The sequence below is a fragment of the Neovison vison genome, chromosome 2 (assembly GCF_020171115.1).
Source record: "Neovison vison isolate M4711 chromosome 2, ASM_NN_V1, whole genome shotgun sequence".
Lineage (NCBI taxonomy): Eukaryota > Metazoa > Chordata > Mammalia > Carnivora > Mustelidae > Neogale > Neogale vison.
Window position 1 is genome coordinate 209,937,920 of NC_058092.1, and position 17,496 is coordinate 209,955,415.

Consider the following 17,496-nt stretch of genomic DNA (forward strand, 5'->3'; position numbering starts at 1 on the left):
GCTCTACTTGGAGAGGTGGATGCCCCCAAGAATTACTGGCGAGTTCCTGTTGTTAGTGTTCCTCTAGCTTACGCAGTGGTGCTCTAGGTAGGTGCCACAGAGCCATACGTGGGGAGGGGGAAAATATCTGACAGCCCCATTACCAAAAGAAACCTTTATTCTCCAGTAGGTACACACACATCCATCATCCTGGTCCTCAAAGCCACATTCATCTGCATTCGCCCTACAGCAGCATATCTTCCTTCTTCTGACAGGTAAATGAAGAGCCCTAAGACCAAGATTTTCTTCAAACACAAGTGGTCTCACACTCAGTTACTTCACAAAGCCTTAGAAGTCAGGATTCCTATGTTAAACAGCCAGCAACAGTGGCCCACGGAGAGGCAATCAGAGGCCAGTGGTTTCCCTGCCTTGGGCAAGATGGCTTGATAGTTAGTAATTCCAGGTTAGATTGTCTGTTGGAACAGCCTAGGCTGGGACTGAGGGCTCAGCTGCCAGGGCTCCCCAGCAGAAACCTGTAGGCAGAAAGAATGTTGGCAGCGTCAGCAATGAGGCTCATTTCAATTCCATCTTGCCCATGACCTAGAAACTCACCATTCTCCCCTGGCTGATACTGCCTCCTTGCGCACCAGTCTCTTCTTGTCATCCAGGGGCTTGGCTAAAGCTCGGATCACCTGTGGTTTGTATGGCAGCAGCTGTGGAGTTAGAAGAGCCACAGCTTTGCTCAACCAAAGCAACTGAAAGGGCTGCTTCTCTGACTCTACAACTAATGTCTTCCTCTTCTTTAGCGATTCCAGAGGATGCTCTGTGGCATCTGCTTCTCTGGGTAAGGAGCCAGAACGGCAGGATGGCCGTTCCATCACAGGGAGGTCAGGTAAATGCCTGCCTGTGCGTACCTCACACAGCGGTCACACAGCAGGGTGGCCAGTCCTGCTTGTTAAGGCAAAAAGATACTTCTCTGGCTCTTCTAAGAAGGGTCCAGGCCAAAGGGGTACTTACCACAGGGGTGGGCAGACGAGTAAGAGCGTGCATACACCGCAGCGCAGCAATCCGGACCGCCTGGAACACAATCCCAGAGGGTGAGAGGAGACCCATGAAGGAGACACACAGATGCCAAAGAGTTGTGGGGGCTTAACGCACCATGGAAGGGCTAGAGCTGAGGTTCAGAAACTTGGTGACGAGGGTGTCCACGTGAAGACTCATGACCTGGGGTGCTTCCAACAGAAGAGGCTGAAGGCAGCTGAGGGTGGAGAGCTGTACTACACAGTCAGAGCAGGACAGGGCCTCCAGCAGCAAGGAAAGCAGCTAAAGGGCCACAGAGAAGGCAGGCACGGTCATGTATGTGATAAGTCCGCTTTTCTTCCACCTTATCATGCCCTGGCTGGGGACACTGCCTTAGTGCCCCCGTCTGAGGCTCTGACTGCAGGGCTTACCGTGGGCAACTCTGGCAAGAGCACAGGCTTAGGCAGCCTATTAAGTACATGAGACAGGCCCTTCAGGTAATTTGGCTTCACATCTGTAAAAACATGGAAAAGCTTAGGCAGAAACTGGTCTCAGATATAGAGCTTGGGAATTCAACTTCAATCTCTGATGAAGCTAGGACATCAGCCAAGCAAAACGTTGGGAACCGCCACCCCCCCCCCAAACCTTCAAGCTCAGAAAAGGCAGAGAGACTCATTAAAGGAAAAAAAGTGGAACAAGCATTTGGAAATTTTAGCCTTTCAGGTATAGGCGACACTACAGCTCTAAAGCAGCACTCAGGTCCCAAATTACTTGAAAGAATGTGCCCTGAGCAAAGGAAAGGTCTATATATTCGGGGCCTTTCTTTTAGACCCCTCTCACCTTGGGAAGCCGCATGGAAGCCCTGCACCAAAGCAGGCACATTATCTGTGAAGAAGCGCTGGCGGAACATGAGCCGCACCTCAGCGTGGCCAGCGCGTGTCAGCACATCTGTGCAGTCAGACATGAGCAGAGAGAAGCCGTCGGCTGCTGCTGGGCCTAGCTCCGGATCACTCAGAAGGCCCGTGAGCTGCAGAAAAGAGGTGCACCAGAAGAGAAGAATGAATCTTAAATACTCAAGAGGAGGATGACTGTCATTTCTAGGATGATAAACAAGGAAACTCCTGTTTAGGTCCTTGGCTCTCCTGTCTCCAGAACAGACTTACCCGGTCTGTAAGGCAGGAGCTGAGAGGGTGATATCTGAGTACCAGGGCCTTTGTTACCTGTAATCAGAAAGAGAACAGAGCACGACACTCGAACCCCAGAAGCCCAAGAAGCATGCTTATGGTTCAAGGTCAAATGGAGAGATTTCATTTAACCAGATAGAACGGTCTCTGTCTAATCAGAATCCATTCTGGCTCCTTACCCAGAGAAGCAGTGTGAAGGCCTGACTTCGACAGGGCCCAGGGCTCAGGCCAGCCTCTACTTTGTCCACAGCTAGCTGCAGGAATTCATCCACCTGTTGCCCTAAAAATAAGGAACACTGATGCAGAGGCTACACATTTCTCCTTAAACAACAAAGGGTATAAATCATTTAAATGCAGGGCTCCCTGAAAAAATTTAGAAGAGAATAGTATCAATCTGGCTGACTTGGCCCACTCAGCTCTAGGACACCAGCGTGAGAGCCTGGTATCTCATAACACAGGGGTACTAGTATTCGGAAAGAGCGGTCTACTTCTAGAAAAAAATGATCTCTAATAGCACCCTGTGGGGAGTAGGATGACAGACCTAGACAGAGCCCTCTTATCTTCTTATGTCCCGTAAGCTTTGCCCAACTTTGGTCTTGACTCTTGTCCCAAGCACTGTCCCTTGGGAGTCCCTATTATATTATTAGCAGCTTCTTTTTGTAAAGGCTTAACTTCCAAGATTTTATCAGTAATTGATTCCAGGAGGCTCCCGCCCCCAGCCTCATCTCAGTACCTGCAGGGAGCTTGTTGAGGAGTCCTGCAAAGCACTTGGCAGCGGCGGTGGAGGAGAACGGGCAGCTGGGGCAGCAGCTCAGCTCCACAAGCTCCCGCATGAGTTGGTTCAGCTGAGGGATTTCCACCTACACAAAACCTGACCATGTGATGCACGAAGAGAACACTTGCACTCCAAGGGATACCCAGTAGAAAGTGGCAGCAGGGGCCAGAATGGATGAGAACTAAATTCTCCAGTGAGGAAACTAGATCAACTTAGCCTACGGCAAGTTTCTGACCGGAAGTCACTTGGGAGCTGCCTCCGCTTGTCAGGGTTACACTAGGGTACTCCCCGAAGGTACTCACATTTCGAGGTAAGGAGCACACAAAGGCCATAAGCAGTGCAACCAGCCGCCTCTGCCCTGAGGAACCATCCTATAAAAGAAGAAGAGCTCTAGCAAGCCTGTCTGGCAGCACTAGGCTTGTCTGTCCCCAAACCCATCCCATATTAGCCCTAAAAATTTGAAGGAAAGGAGTCCTGGTACGCCTGGGTGGCTCAGGTGGTTAAACATCTGCCTTCGGCTTAGGTTATGACCCAGGGTCCTGGGATCAAGCCCCACATCGGCTCCCTGCTCAGCAGAGTTTGCTTCTCCTCCACCGCTTATGCTCTCTTGTGCACACTCTCTCTCAAATAAATACAATCTTAAAAAAAAAGAAGTCCAAGATTCTTTCCCTTCTGGTCCATTAGACCCTTACCTGGAATGGCTGGAATCTGCAAGGAAAGCTGTTTTCAGGCAGAAAGGAAATGTTGCCATCCAAGAAAAGGGGCACAATGTGGGCGACACTCTGGGCAGCTAAGCTGGGGAGAGAAGACTATGTATCACCAAGGAGCCAGGGTTCTCAAGTACCCTGAGTTCACATGAGCGTCACTGGGTCAATGGGCCAAATCATGATCTTTCACGCATTCAACAAGTATTAATTTAGCATATATTATGTGCTAAGAACCATTCCCATTTTAGGCCCTGGTGATATAGCAGTGAACCAGGTAGATTAAATCCCCGTTCTCCTGGAGCTTATAATCCAGTCAGAGAACTCAGTGTATATTTCCAAAATAAATAAATACATAAATTAAAAAATAAACAAACAAAAATGCTCCACAGGTGATTCTTACGCACATCGGTAGCTAAGAAACATTCCCCCACCCTCATAACCCATGGTGCTAAAAAAGCCCCTTCCTTTTACTTTGCCAGCAAAACAACTCCCTCCACATTTGATTCTGGGTAAAAGGACAGTTCCAAAGGCAGCTATCTGCGGCAGCTATCTGTTATCCTCCTGCCTAGGATCAAGCCACATCAATGATTATACTCACTCAGGGCTCAAGTGGGTAGTGGCAGTGCCAATGACAGACACCATGGCAGCCAAGACCTCATCTTCCAACAGTACTTTTCTCAGAACTGAGTGTTCCTTCTCTGAAAAATCAACACAAACACACACACACACACACACACACACACACACCATCACCATGCCATGACTGTGGTTCAGATTAGGCCCTGTCATCACCACAGTTCTAGTCAAAATGGCAGCAGTTTCTACCCTGTCCTCTAGTAGTGCTAAGGTCCCCGGCAGCCCTGAGCACCAGCACAACCCCAGAAGCCGGAGTGGCTAACGTGGGCCACAAGTTCTTGAATATTCTGTGCTATCCTTAGGCTGGCAGTGTGGAGAATTAACTAGAGTTAACTATCACAATCTTCTTAACTTCAGGAATATTTTAGTTTTTCCCAAACTTAAAGATCACACATATTTATCATCACGGGTCCTCATTATCACAGCAGCTACCTATAGGAAGCCCCCATAGGTATATACTACGTACTACATTGCCAGGCACCACACATTTTTATTTAATCCTAACTACCCTGTGACGCAGATACTACTCTTTACCTTCCCCTTATAAGCAAGGAACAGAGGCATACAAAGGCTAAGTATCTTCACTTACGTTAACAAGAGGTGGAGTTAAAGCTGGCCAACCAGGTCAGCTTAACTCCAAGGTCTAATTTTTAACTAAACTAATCACATAGCAATTATAGAGAAAAAAGGTATGCATCGTTCTGGTGTTGCTAACACCGGTCAGGTTGGCACCCTTTGCTTGAAGTGAAATCTCACTTTGGGGACAAAGCATTCAAAAGAAGCCTCTGCTGGTACAGAATGTAATACCAGCGATAGCCTCAGGGTGACAGTGCTGCTCAAAACTAGTGGAAAGTTGAGGTCTAGAGGCGGGCTAGCTCCAAGTCTGGGCTGCAGAAAAGTCACCTGGCATGGAAGCCTGCACAGCCAAGGCAAGCAGGCAAGGTACAGCTGTCTGATGGAAATACCAGCAGCTCTCGGGGTCCTGTTGGCATTTTTCTGCCACCTGCTGGAGGCTCTGACAGACGGCAATAACTTCACTGGTTTCTGCAACCATAGTCCCTGTGTGATAAGAAAATATTCTGTCAAGTTTTCTTTTCTTTCTTTTTTTTTTTTAAAGATTTTATTTATTTATTTGACAGACAGAAATCACAAGTAGGCAGAGAGTCAGGCAGAGAGTCAGGCAAAGAGAGGAGGAAGCAGGCTCCTGGCTGAGCAGGGAGCCTGATGCGGGGCTTGATCCCAGGACCTGGGATCATGACCTGAGCCGAAGGCAGAGGATTTAACCCACTGAATCACCCAGGCGCCCCTCTGTCAAGTTTTCTTAAAAGCACTTCCAGGTGTTTCAGATACAGACTATGGGAAAAATAACCAAAGATGAGTGACTAAAGAGTCCAAGAGCATCTTATAAAGAGCCAAGTAACCGTATTCTCTTGCCTGCTCTTTTTCACCTACTCTGATTTTGAAGCAGAACTGGAAGTCAACTCTGCAGGAGAAGCACGCATACATTTTCTCCTTTAGTTTTCAAAACCCCCGGAGAATATCATTTCCCCCATTTCACAGAGGAGGACGTGGAGGCTAAATGAAACTACCAGTAGTTTCCCAGAGTCACAGTAAGTGCAAAGATAGGAGTCAAACCCTGGCCATACTCCTTCTGCTACGTAATGGCTGCTGGAACACCCACTGGCTCTGCCACGAAAAGCTGGCCAGTGCAAAGGCGGGAGCTTAGCAAATTAGTGAGGGCCCATGGTGGGCTTGCATAGGTTCACAGCAGCAACAGCGGCTGTCACTTATGCCTGGAGCAGTGGTGCATAGGAGTTAGCTGGAGACCCTGCTCAAATTTTCATCAGTAGGGCCTGAGATTCTGCACTTCTACCAAGTTCCCAGATGGTGCCCAGGCTGCTGGTTGATGGAACACATTTTGAGTAGCATGGCCCTAGAGTGGTGCTTTTCAATTCTGACTTCACGCTGAAATCACCCGAACTCTCAACAATTCCTGTTGTTCAAGCCCCATCCCTCCTCAGAGACTGACTCAGTTGAACTGAGAGCCCAGGCATCAACATTTTTAATATAGCCACCAATGGGACCACTGGCTTAGAGGCATCAACTCCAAAGCTGCCTACAGTTCCCCATTCAGCCCAGCCCCTTGATGATTATTCCCGGTCGTTACCTTTGTTCATCCGGCAGAGATGCTGTAGCAGCAGAGGCAGGGTCTCCTTGACAATATTGGGATGTGTTGATATAGCCGACAAGGCTTGCAAACAGCGTAGATGCCGGGACTGTTTGGTGGGCTCATCCCTTCTAGATAAATCTAACTCCCCTGAAAGCAACCCAGGAGACATGATTTCACTGTGTGATGGCACGCATGAAAGCCCCAAACATCCCTGGGAAGGGGTGAGCCACAGAGGGTCAGAGACACATACCTTTGTGCAGTTCCTCCGCAAGCTTGGGCACCAGGTGGCTACTGAAGGCTATGGGATAGAGAGCGGCCAGGGCTCCTGATGCTTCCAGTGCTGCCACCCTGCTGGGGCACAGGGCAAATGGGCAAAAGCTGAGGCCTGGCCTATAGTTTCTTGCCTCAGCCTGCCACTAGACAAATTCAGGGGTGCGGGCTCCCAAGCCTGCCTTGCTAAAGAGCAGGACTCAAGTACCTACACCAAGTTGGACAGGACTTTTTAATGGCCTCAAAAGAAAGAAGTCTGGCATATCTCCATTCAGTTGGTAGCCAGAGTCAAACAGAGGGCCCACCTCCCCTAGGGACACTCAAGGGTCAGAAGCACAGAGCCCTGGAACAGCTTGCTCTTCTCATTGCGTTTGATTCTCACCAACTCTGGGAGTCCTCCTCCAGGAAGCTCAGTCTGTACAAGTGACCCACTGCCAGCTCCAAGTCTCCAGAAGAGAGGAGATCTGTGTTAGAAAGAAACACAAACCTCATCATTCTTCCTCTGTAGCCACCACAACCCTTCCCAAAGTCCTATTAGAAATCCTAAACTACGAGGCGCCTGGATGGTTCAGTAGGTTTAGCTGTGGGCTTTGGCTTAGGTGATGATCTCAGAGTCCTGGGATGGAGCCCTGTGTTGTGGGGCTCACCGCTCAGCAGATATCTGCTGGTCTCTCTGCCCCTCCCCCTGCTTATGCACTCTCAAATCTTAAAAAAGAAAAAAAAAATTTTCAAATCACCCACAGTTACATTGAGAACCAGGGAATTAAGGTTGCTCTTCACTGAAGACAGAAAGTCGCAAGGAACAACCAATACCCTTCCTTTTCTCTTTCTCTTAAGTGTACCTGGCTGGGCACCCAAGACTGCGAATGTACGGATGCCAACAAGCTGAAGCTGGGTGCTGGGGTCTGTCAGAGCCATGAACACCAGTGAGCACAGCTGGTCCTTGAAGCCATTCAGCGGCCTTTCATCTAGGGATAGATAAGAGTCCAGGTTAGAGGGGAGCCCTGACTCAGCAGTGATACAAAGACAACTTGGGGCAAGATTCAAAGAACTTAATCCACTGGGTGTCTCCAGGAGGTACACTGGGAAAAAATAAACAGGCCTCATCTGGTGAGTGTTCTCTTGTGCTACAACCTCAGGTCCTCGAGTACTTCTCTGTAGCATTCTTTGCCTACCATCCTTTACAGGAATACAGTGCTCAGCCCAGGACACCACACCTGGAAGGTATCTCACCCTTGTCTTCATAGCTCCATTTCTGGTGCAGCTTCAAGAAACCCAGGATCATTTCAAGGATTGTCCGTCGCTGGTTGCTCTGTAATGTTTTAAGGTGTGTGGGGGTCAAAGAAGATTTTAAAGGATTTCAGTCCTGCTCCTCTCGAAGCAGGGAGAATTACCCTTTTATGTAAGTGTGTCAGAAAGAGAGTGAACAAGGGTACCAGCAACAACTGATCAGAGCAAAACCCAGTATCCACTATCTGGGACAAGCTCAACAATTAGCTCTTCCTGTGAAAGGGATCCTAGCAGAGGTCCCATCATTCCTTCAAAAGATTCTGTTTCCTTACCTGACCATGCTTGTGGAACTGTTCCAGCAGTAAAGGCAACACATTGCTGGTGATGTGGTCACAGGCCCGGGCAGATGCACCTGCAGCTGCCTGCAACAGTTTGGCACTAGGCCACACCAGTTTCATGTCCGGTTCACACAGATGGTGCCTGCAGTCTAGAGAGGCAGCACGTCACAGACCTGGGGAGCAGGCTGAATGCTGCCTGACTCCCCGGCAGACCACAGACATTGAAGACTGAGACCTGGGACAGTTTGCTAGCAGTTACCACTCAAAGTGTTTTCACTTCAAAGTAGGGCTCTAGCACCCAAGTCACTGAACATGGAGGGCTACTCATAAAAGGTCATTGGCCTTAAGGAACTTCTTTCTGTTGTGCTCAACCCCCTTTCTGGCTGCCATGGCCCCATTACCCTGTAGAATGTTGCTAAGGAAGGAGTCAAGGAGGTCCTCAGCATCTGCTCTCAGCACAGAGCGAGACAAACACGCAGTCAGAGAGTGGAGGGCCGCCAGGCCATCGGCCTCCACCCGCTCACTTGCCGTCTGGAACACCTGTCAGGGAGGGATCCCATGGCTACTGAGGTGAGCCTGCACCAGGTGAGAGCCCACCCACCCACTGCCTATTTCCTTTGGGAGGTGGGCTTTGAAAGCCTTTAGGGCAGAGCAATGGAAATTAACACCTACAGTGAGTTTCTTCTCAGCAGGTGTATTTTCACCAAGTCCTTAGTCCCACTAGAATTGATACATGTATTTTTTAAGAAACAGGATAGCAACATGGAGCCGTGGCTGCTGGGATCCCCTTTCCTAACTCTCTTCCTCTGCCCTCCCCCCTTATTAAGTATAGTGCCAGAGGCACCATGACCTATGCTCCTTACCATGGAAGGACAGAAGCGGGCACTACGCAAAAGTGACTGTGTGGGGGCGCCTGGGTGGCTCAGTGGGTTAAAGCCTCTGCCTTTGGCTTAGGTCATGATCCCAGGATCCTGGGATCGAGCCCTGCATCAGGCTCTCTGATCGGCAGGGAGCCTGCCTCCCCCTCTCTCTGTGCCTGCCTCTCTGCCTACTTGTGATTTCTGTCTGTCAAATAAATAAATAAAATCTTAAAAAAAAAAAAAAAAAGTGACTGTGTGCCATCACCAAACAGCTGACCCTATGTAGTGACTTTCTCCCCTGTCATTCAACTAGAAGTATGCCCCCTTACTGGCCTGCAACAGGGAAAAGGACAGGGTGTTAGTTCCCCTCATTCCTGACAACTAGGAGTTAATAGAAGTGAGTTAATCTAATTAACACTCACCTCTCTGCGGATAGAAGCCCAAAGGCTAGGGAGGAAGTCCTTTAGCTCCTTCTGTCCGTACACAGCACAACAAGCATTCTGCCAAGGAAAGTGTAGGTATCAGCTAGCTACACCATTAGACTTCGAGGATATGTGGTTACCTCAGCATAATGGCACCTGAAGGAGCATGGCTCTCAGCAGAACCAGCAGAATTTCCTAAGACTCCAATCAGGTCACAGAAAAATGGGAATTCATCACCCACATCACCTGACTGATGGAAAACAAGCATAAAGAAGGAGCCCTGGGGCACCTGGGTGGCTCAGATGGTTAAGTGTCAGCCTTCGGCTCCGGTCATGATCTCGGGGTCCTGGGATTGAGCCCCACATCGGGCTTCCTGCTTAGTGGGGAGTCTGCTTCTCTCTCTCCCTCACTCATTCTCTCTCTTCCTCAAACGGAATAAATCCAATCTTTTTTTTTTTTTTTTTTTTTAAAAAGGAGCTCTCCTCAGCCTTTCCTTAGCTGCCACTCAGTTACTATTGGACCAGACAGTATGTAGCTGGGAGGGCATTGGGTCAACATTTAGCCCTAGATGCTGGGGATCCCTCTCATGAGGGCCACTGAACTACTCCCTGACCGTGTCTACACTTGTTTAGTACCTCTATATTGTCTAAAAGCAGCTGGACCCTGGACAAAGAGAAATCCCTCACCAGAGTCTGTAGAGAATCCAGCTTGGCACTCAGAATCTCAGAATCCACCTTCTCAATCAGCAGGGGCAGCAGGAACTGTGGGAGAGAAGGAAGAACTGAAGCTTGAGGCAGGTGTATCTTAGCCACTCCAAGGAACCAAGGTCAACTACATCTTTACTACCACCAGTCCCCAGGAGCTAGGGGCTACATGAAAGAGCTACAAAGAGTTGAGTGAGGAGTTGTGACTATAAACCAACCCTCCTGCCAAGCTGTGGCCAGATTCCCAGTTAACCCGAAAAATGAGCTAGTTGGCAACACTACAGGACTTTAGAACGTAGTGCCATATAGGGATTGGATTATTATTTTAAACAAATAATGGTACAGGTTTCAACTTTGAAGATCTGAAGATACTTGCCACATAAGCCTGAAGACACTTGCAGGATCCCATACCCTAAAAATGTATTCTGGATCTTTCTTTTTTCCCCATGTTCTTACTGTTCTTTCTTCAGAACCTTCTCTGGGCAGAGGCTACATACCTAACCTTGGCTAGACCCACCTCGGCAAATCGTGGTGTAGAAGCCAGCACAGCTCGAAGACTCAGGATGAGATCTTCTCTCTGGATACCATGGGGATCATTAGGTGGCTGGAAAAGAAAGGAGGGCCAAGGGTCTGTACAACTCTTCAGACCACCCTTGGACACAGGATTCAACCCAGCAATCCTGAAGAATAGGTGATATTTACACTCAATCGACAGAACAGTGTGACAGGAGGCCCCAGCAGGAAGACATGCTTACACACTCCTTGGGAATTTCTGTCTGTTGGGCATTTATTTTCTATCCGATCTATCATCTTGCCACTCAAGAGAGAAGCACCCTGACTTTCTGGTACCTTACTTTCTTCTCTCTATATATATTGTGACTATATGTTAGTAGACACTATTTTCTCTTTAAAATATATATACATCTATTTTTTTATTATTTACTTATTTTTCTTGTGTTACGTTAGTCACCATAAAATATATCATTAGTTTTTGATACAGTGTTCCAAGATTCATTGTTTATGTACAACACCCAGTGCCTGGATGGTTTTGAACACATGATTTATGATCTTTTTTCCTACTTAATATATTAGGTCAATTGTTCTATGGTATTAAACTATTCTTTCACAACTTTAGGTTTAGTGGCTGATACTATTTCATTGTACAGTTGAGCCAAAATTTACTTAAATAATTCCCCTTTGATGGACATTTCTATTTTTTCACCCTTATAAAAAAAAAGGTATAATTCTGGAAACATAAAAAAGCCGTGATGGTTTCTGTGTCAAAAAGCCAGACTGAAAACATGTATCACATTTTCCTTTTCTTCTTTAGAAGCAACACCAAAAATACAGCAAAGAGATTTTCTTTTAAGACATAAAGCCAGGGTACCTGGGTGGCTCAGTCTGTAAAGCTCAGGTCATGATCTGATCCCAGGGTCCTGGGATTGAGTCCTGCACTGGGCTCCTTGCTTAGCATGGAGGCTGCTTTTCCCTCTCCCCCTCCCCCTGGCTTGTGCTCTCTCTCAAATAAATAAATAAAATCTAAAAAATATATTACTAAAACAAAACATAAAGCTAGGGACACCTGTCTGGGTCAGTTGGTAGAGCATGCAACTCTTGATCTTGGGGTCGTGAGTGCAAGCCCCACACTGGGTACAGAGATTACTTTTTAAAAAAAATTAATTAAAAGTTAAAAAGAAAAGACATAAAGCTATAGGTTGAAGAAAATAGGTTAAGAGGTCCTGGCAATAAAATTTTAGAAGCTGAAAAGCAGATGGGTAAGAAAATGACTCAACAGAGCCAAGACAACAAAATCCTCAGTAGGCTTGGATAAAGCTGAGTAACTACCCGTATACACTTTAGATGTCAAAAAGCTTTGCAATTGGCAGTAACAGGTGCCTTTGGAGTTGGGATTGGGGTTAGAGAAGCAAATCTGACCACCTAGATTGCTTCCCAGCTCCTCCCTTTCTCTGGCAGAATCTGGAGGTTTATTTTTTGGGGAAGATATGACAAACATCTCTAATCTTAGAGATAAAAGTACAGTAGAGGGCCTGAGGAAATAGGGTTCCTGATTCGAAAGAAAGGATAAAGGAATCCCAAGGATGATGAAGAAGGAAGATTCAGTATCTCCTTTGCACTAGGAGTAGGAAGCAACCAGTTGAGATTATATGTATGGTTAAGCATGGTTTTTACATTTTTTAAATTCCAGTGTAGCTTGCAGTGTTAAATTAGTTTCAGGTGTACAATACAGTGATTCAGTGATTCTATATATTACTTGGTGCTCATCAAGATAAGTGTACTCTCAGTCCTCTGATTTTTACATTTTTAAATGGTTTCAGGGAAAAAAATCAAAAGCACTTTTTTTTGGTAAGATTTTATTTGAGAGAGAGAGAGAGAGAGAGAATATGAGTGAAGGGGGGGGAGGGGCTGAGGGAGAGAGAAAGAAGCAGACTCCCTGTTGAATGCAGAGCCTGACATGGTGCTCAATCCCAGGACCCTGAGATCACAACCCAAGCCGGAGGCAGATACATAAACAACTAAGCCACCCAGGCGCCCCCAAAAGAATACTACCTTGTGACACATAAAAATTATACGACATTTAAATTTCCATGCCTAGGGGTGCCTGGGTGGCTCAGTGGGTTAAGCCTCTGCCTTCAGCTCAGGTCATGATCTCAGGGTTCTGGGATCGAGCCCTGCATCAGGCTCTCTGCTCAGCAGGGAGCTGCTTTTCCCCCTCTCTCTGCCTGCCTCTGCCTACTTGTGATCTCTGTCAAATAAATAAAATCTTTAAAAAACAGTAAATTTTCGGGGTGCCTGGGTGGCTCAGTGGGTTAAGCCTCTGCTTTCAGCTCAGGTCATGATCTCAGGGTCCTGGGATCAAGCCCTGCATCGGGCTCTCTGCTCAGCAGGGAGCCTGCTTCCCCACCTCTCTCTCTGCCTGCTTCTCTGCCTGCTTGTGATCTCTGTCTGTCCAATAAATAAATAAAATCTCTAAAAAATAAAAATAAAAAACAATAAATTTTCATGCCTATAGAGTTTTATTGGCAATACAGACACTACGATATTCCAGCATCTATGGCCGTTTGTGTTAGAACAGCAGAGTTGAAGAGTTGAGACGGAAAAGATACAAATTGCAAAGTCTAAAATAGTCACTATCTGGTCCTTTACAGAAAATATGCCCGCCCCTGCTACAGTGAGCACATATGCATAGTGAAAATCAAAGGAACCATCACTTACACTGATACGACCCACTATGATGATGGCATACGGCTAAAAGGGATTGACAGGACCATAAAGAATACTTTCTCAGTGTAACAAAGAGTTACACTAAAGCCAGGTGTGTCATTTTGGTTGGTAAGAACTTTCTGCTTCCCATATAGTCTGAAGTGCAGAAGAACATACAAAAATCTGCTTGAGATGCACCTGGCTGGCTCAGGTAGAGCATGCGATGCTTGATCTTGGGATAGTGAGCTAAAAAAAAAAATCTGCTTGAATAAGAGAAATTGTCCTATCATTATCTAACTTCTTTTTTTGCTTGGAATATCTGAGAAAATGCATAAGCAGTTAGGTGCAGTGATGAGCTCTAAAAGGAAAATGGGTGGCGGCAGAAAAGGGATATAAAAAGGCTTCACGTCCCTATCCTTTACATGTTGAATCAGACTCACTCTATTACCTTTCAAAAAAGTGAATGACATACTCTTTCCTGCCCTAAACCAGCAACTCCACTTTAGGAATTTGTCCTTCATATATACACCGCATATGTATGTGAAATGATACATGCATAGGATATGTAAATTGCATTGCCTGTAACACAAGATTAGTAACATTTATTCCACAGAGGACTAGAAAAATTAATTAGGTATTCCCACTGAAAGGAATACTATGCAGTCATAATGAATAAAGAACTAATTTATTTACTGATACAGAGTATTCTCTCAAGGTATACTAAAGTGAAAAAGGCCAAGTACAGAAGTGTATTCATATGCTGCCACTGGGAAGTGTAGGGGAGCATTTGCTTTTATATGGATGAAAAGCTCTATAAAATACAGACATAATTGATAAAAACTGGTTGACAACAGAGAATGAAATGACGGTAGACATATTTTTCACCTTTTTACACCATTTAGATTTTGGATCCTATAAACGTATTATCTTTTCAAAACAAACAAAAAAGCAAGAACAGAGAAACCTGGTGGCCTGATAAAGAGCTTTTGAGATTTCAAAAGACAAAAGTTCTTCTGAGTTAGAAGTAGTGAAGACCACGACAGAAGAGATGAAGAGAATTTTAGAAGAGAGGTGGCCCCAACAACCATGATGTCACCTAGAATAAGCTGGGAAGCAACTCCCTGTGGCAAAGATGGCTGTGTAACTTTAAAAACACTAAAAGTTGGGCGCCTGGGTGGCTCAGTGGGTTAAAGCCTCTGCTTTCGGCTCAGGTCATGATCCCAGGGTCCTGGGATCGAGGCCCGCATCGGGCTCTCTGCTCTGCAGGGAGCCTGCTTCCACCTCTCTCTCTGCCTGCCTCTCTGCCTACTTGTGATCTCTGTCTGACAAATAAATAAATAAAAATCTTTAAAAAAAAAACAAAACAAAACACTAAAAGTCAATACTCAGATGTTATCTGGTGTGCTGTGATTTAACTCCTTTCATTTCTTTGAAACCACTAACACTTGCAGTACACATACCCATGCCTATCCATACAGTGGTAAGACTCTTGAGTTTTTGAAAGTAGAAGGGATATCAAGATGCAGAGTGGGAGGAAGGCCCAAGGGGGTCAGAGCATGCTGTATATGCTGTGCTCAACTGGGTCTTCTTTGTTTTGTCAATTTGTTTCTTCTGCCTGAGATCATCCCTCAGACTCCAGGATTATATCCTACCATTCCTCGAAAACCAAATGAAATCCCGTCTTATCTGTGAAATCCTTCCTGACTACTGTAGCTCACACTGAACTCGGTCTTCTCTGAACAGCTATACCACCACTCGTTTTGGTCCCAAATCCTGTATTTTTACTTAAATGTTTCAGTCTTTAAGGGCAGGAGCCACATTTTACAATCCTGTAGCCCTCACCACTAAGCACACTGTTAAGGAGTTTAAGGAGCCCCCAGATACCCATTGAATTGAATCCTTCCTCTGATGGCAAATGCCTCTCCAGTGCCCAGTTTACTAAAATGTAACCTCATGAGGGCAGGGATTGTCTCCTTTGTTCATTGCTGTCCCTTCAGTGCCTAGATAACTGGACCTGACTCACAGGAGGACTCAAGGATACTCAAATGAATCAATGAACAAATGAATGAACGAATAAAAGGGGTTACTTACAGGGGTAAAATCAATAGGGAAGTAACACGACGTCACTTCAAACAACTCCTCCACAAAGGGCCCTAAGGTAACAGAGAAACAATGAGATCAACTTATAATTTTCACTCATCTGACATGCCCTAACCAGCTAATTCAAGGCTATATGGACGTACCCAGGCTATAGTCCCTGGAGATGAGGTCATGGACAATGCGGAAAGCCACCAGAAGATTTCGAGGATCCTTTTCCCCATCCATTACCTGGATGAAGCCAAAGGTGAAGTCAGCTCCAAGGCCCTTCAGCTCTGGGGAGGAAAGAATAGGTCACTACCCTCCCTTGAGATAGAAAGCTGGGCTTTCTTCTGGCTTGTGTTCTCCCTCTACTATCGCTATCCCACCTTTGCTGCCTCCCAGAGCAGATATTTTTTGTTTTCCTATTCCAAGAGAACACAGTAAAGAAGAGATGTGTATCAATATATAACTGTTAGAAGTAAGAATTTAAAATATTAGCCCAAACTCTACCGTTCCTTTACTTGGGAATGAGTGGACCTCTCAGTTCCCCTTCAGAGTGTTAGGTCTCCTATATGACTTCCAGGCTAAACATGAGTCCTGGTAATGGGGTAAAAAAGGATGTGCTTGCTTTTCAGACTTGCCAAAGAGCCCTGCCTCTTACCTTCTTCACGGGTTTGCATGAAGTTGGTGATGATACTGTAGACTGTGTGTCGGTCCACCTGCAGCAGAGACTTGGGGGTGGAAGAGACCGGAACTAAGTAAAGAAAGTGCTCAAAGAATATCTAAGCGGACAAAACTACTTCCTGCTTCACTATCTCTAAGTGGACAGTGTTCTTTATACAAACAGAAGATGAACCTAAGAAGAAATGCAGAGAAAGGATATGGCTATTGGCCTAGCAGTTACAGCAGTGGGGCCAATCACCAAAACCTGTCTGCTTTACTTTCTTCATGTGTGAGAGGACACAGGTCAGACATAATGGCCTGGCTCCTTCTCTACATAGAGTAACAAGGACTAGCATGTAAACCTGGTCAAAGACCTTAAAAAGTTCAGGACTTAGAAGGCAGTAGTTTTTTTGTCACCTAATCCTTATCATATATGTCAGAGCTGGAAGACAGAGAATATAAAAGTGACCGTCTTCACTCACCTGGACGTGGACTTCCTGGAAGATAGCTTTAAGCACAGAGACAGCCAGCCCTGGAGGCAGGGCCACGCACAGGCTCTGGGGGGAGAAGAGATGTGTGAGCATGGAGGGAACTCTAGCCTTGAAGATAATCCCAAAAGAGGTCTAATTAGCTACAGTGGGAAACACAACATCCAGGTTTAGGAAACTGTGCTAACAGTGTGAAATGTGGTCCCTTTTCTCAATCTGATTAGTTCTCTGCAGCTCCTTCCACTCTGGTTCTGAATTCCAGTACCCCCAGAATATTTTTACTCTCTAGACTACAAACAGAAGTGAAGTTAGCTGACACTAGTTTAGTCCCACATTTGGGCATTTGCTCCTCAGCACTTGGGAGTCTCTCCCCCTAAAAGGACAAGGACAGAATTCACTGGAAAAGGGATTCTGCAAACAAAGTATGTAATGAAAAAGGAGAACTCACAAGTGCCCTCAAACCTTGCAGGACAGATGGGATCACAAGATGATGGTCCTTCAGCCGGTTCTCATAAAACAGGATCAGGTGTACCACTGCACAGACCAGAAATGTAGCCATTATTTTACACAGACTCCTTTCTAAAGTCTGTAAAGGCTGTTCCTGTTTGGGCTTCACTACAAATTTTCTCCTTCACTAACAGATAGGTCCCTGCCCTCCCATTAGAAGGTGCCTTGGTTAGGAAAATATGTGAACATCTTTTATTATCCATTCTCATGTAAGTCCACAGTTGAACCCACTTTTACCCCAG

The 17,496-nt window shown here is 46.1% G+C and overlaps 1 protein-coding gene across 4 annotated transcripts in view; it reads right to left on the reverse strand.

Moving 5' to 3' along the window:
• Window positions 1–139: 139 nt before the first annotated feature.
• MMS19 (MMS19 homolog, cytosolic iron-sulfur assembly component) overlaps window positions 140–17,496 on the reverse strand; it is a 33,478-nt gene continuing 16,121 nt past the window's right edge. For 2 of the 4 annotated variants that reach the window (XM_044240246.1, XM_044240247.1), the window contains 28 exons: window positions 17,196–17,281; window positions 16,742–16,816; window positions 16,258–16,327; window positions 15,761–15,889; window positions 15,609–15,670; window positions 10,813–10,899; window positions 10,278–10,352; window positions 9,592–9,669; window positions 8,711–8,849; window positions 8,304–8,458; window positions 7,975–8,053; window positions 7,584–7,709; window positions 7,124–7,205; window positions 6,722–6,822; window positions 6,469–6,618; window positions 5,205–5,360; window positions 4,264–4,363; window positions 3,651–3,753; window positions 3,261–3,329; window positions 2,917–3,043; window positions 2,363–2,463; window positions 2,163–2,219; window positions 1,840–2,026; window positions 1,431–1,513; window positions 1,138–1,302; window positions 997–1,056; window positions 592–692; window positions 140–512 (listed from right to left, as the gene is read on the reverse strand). In XM_044240246.1, the coding sequence (XP_044096181.1) occupies window positions 485–512; window positions 592–692; window positions 997–1,056; window positions 1,138–1,302; window positions 1,431–1,513; window positions 1,840–2,026; window positions 2,163–2,219; window positions 2,363–2,463; window positions 2,917–3,043; window positions 3,261–3,329; window positions 3,651–3,753; window positions 4,264–4,363; window positions 5,205–5,360; window positions 6,469–6,618; window positions 6,722–6,822; window positions 7,124–7,205; window positions 7,584–7,709; window positions 7,975–8,053; window positions 8,304–8,458; window positions 8,711–8,849; window positions 9,592–9,669; window positions 10,278–10,352; window positions 10,813–10,899; window positions 15,609–15,670; window positions 15,761–15,889; window positions 16,258–16,327; window positions 16,742–16,816; window positions 17,196–17,281 (2,831 nt within the window). In that variant the 3' untranslated portion in view covers window positions 140–484. Of the gene's footprint in view, window positions 513–591; window positions 693–996; window positions 1,057–1,137; window positions 1,303–1,430; window positions 1,514–1,839; window positions 2,027–2,162; window positions 2,220–2,362; window positions 2,464–2,916; window positions 3,044–3,260; window positions 3,330–3,650; window positions 3,754–4,263; window positions 4,364–5,204; window positions 5,361–6,468; window positions 6,619–6,721; window positions 6,823–7,123; window positions 7,206–7,583; window positions 7,710–7,974; window positions 8,054–8,303; window positions 8,459–8,710; window positions 8,850–9,591; window positions 9,670–10,277; window positions 10,353–10,812; window positions 10,900–15,608; window positions 15,671–15,760; window positions 15,890–16,257; window positions 16,328–16,741; window positions 16,817–17,195; window positions 17,282–17,496 lie in introns of those variants that run through there. The other 2 variants (XM_044240244.1, XM_044240245.1) reach the window with 2 other exon arrangements.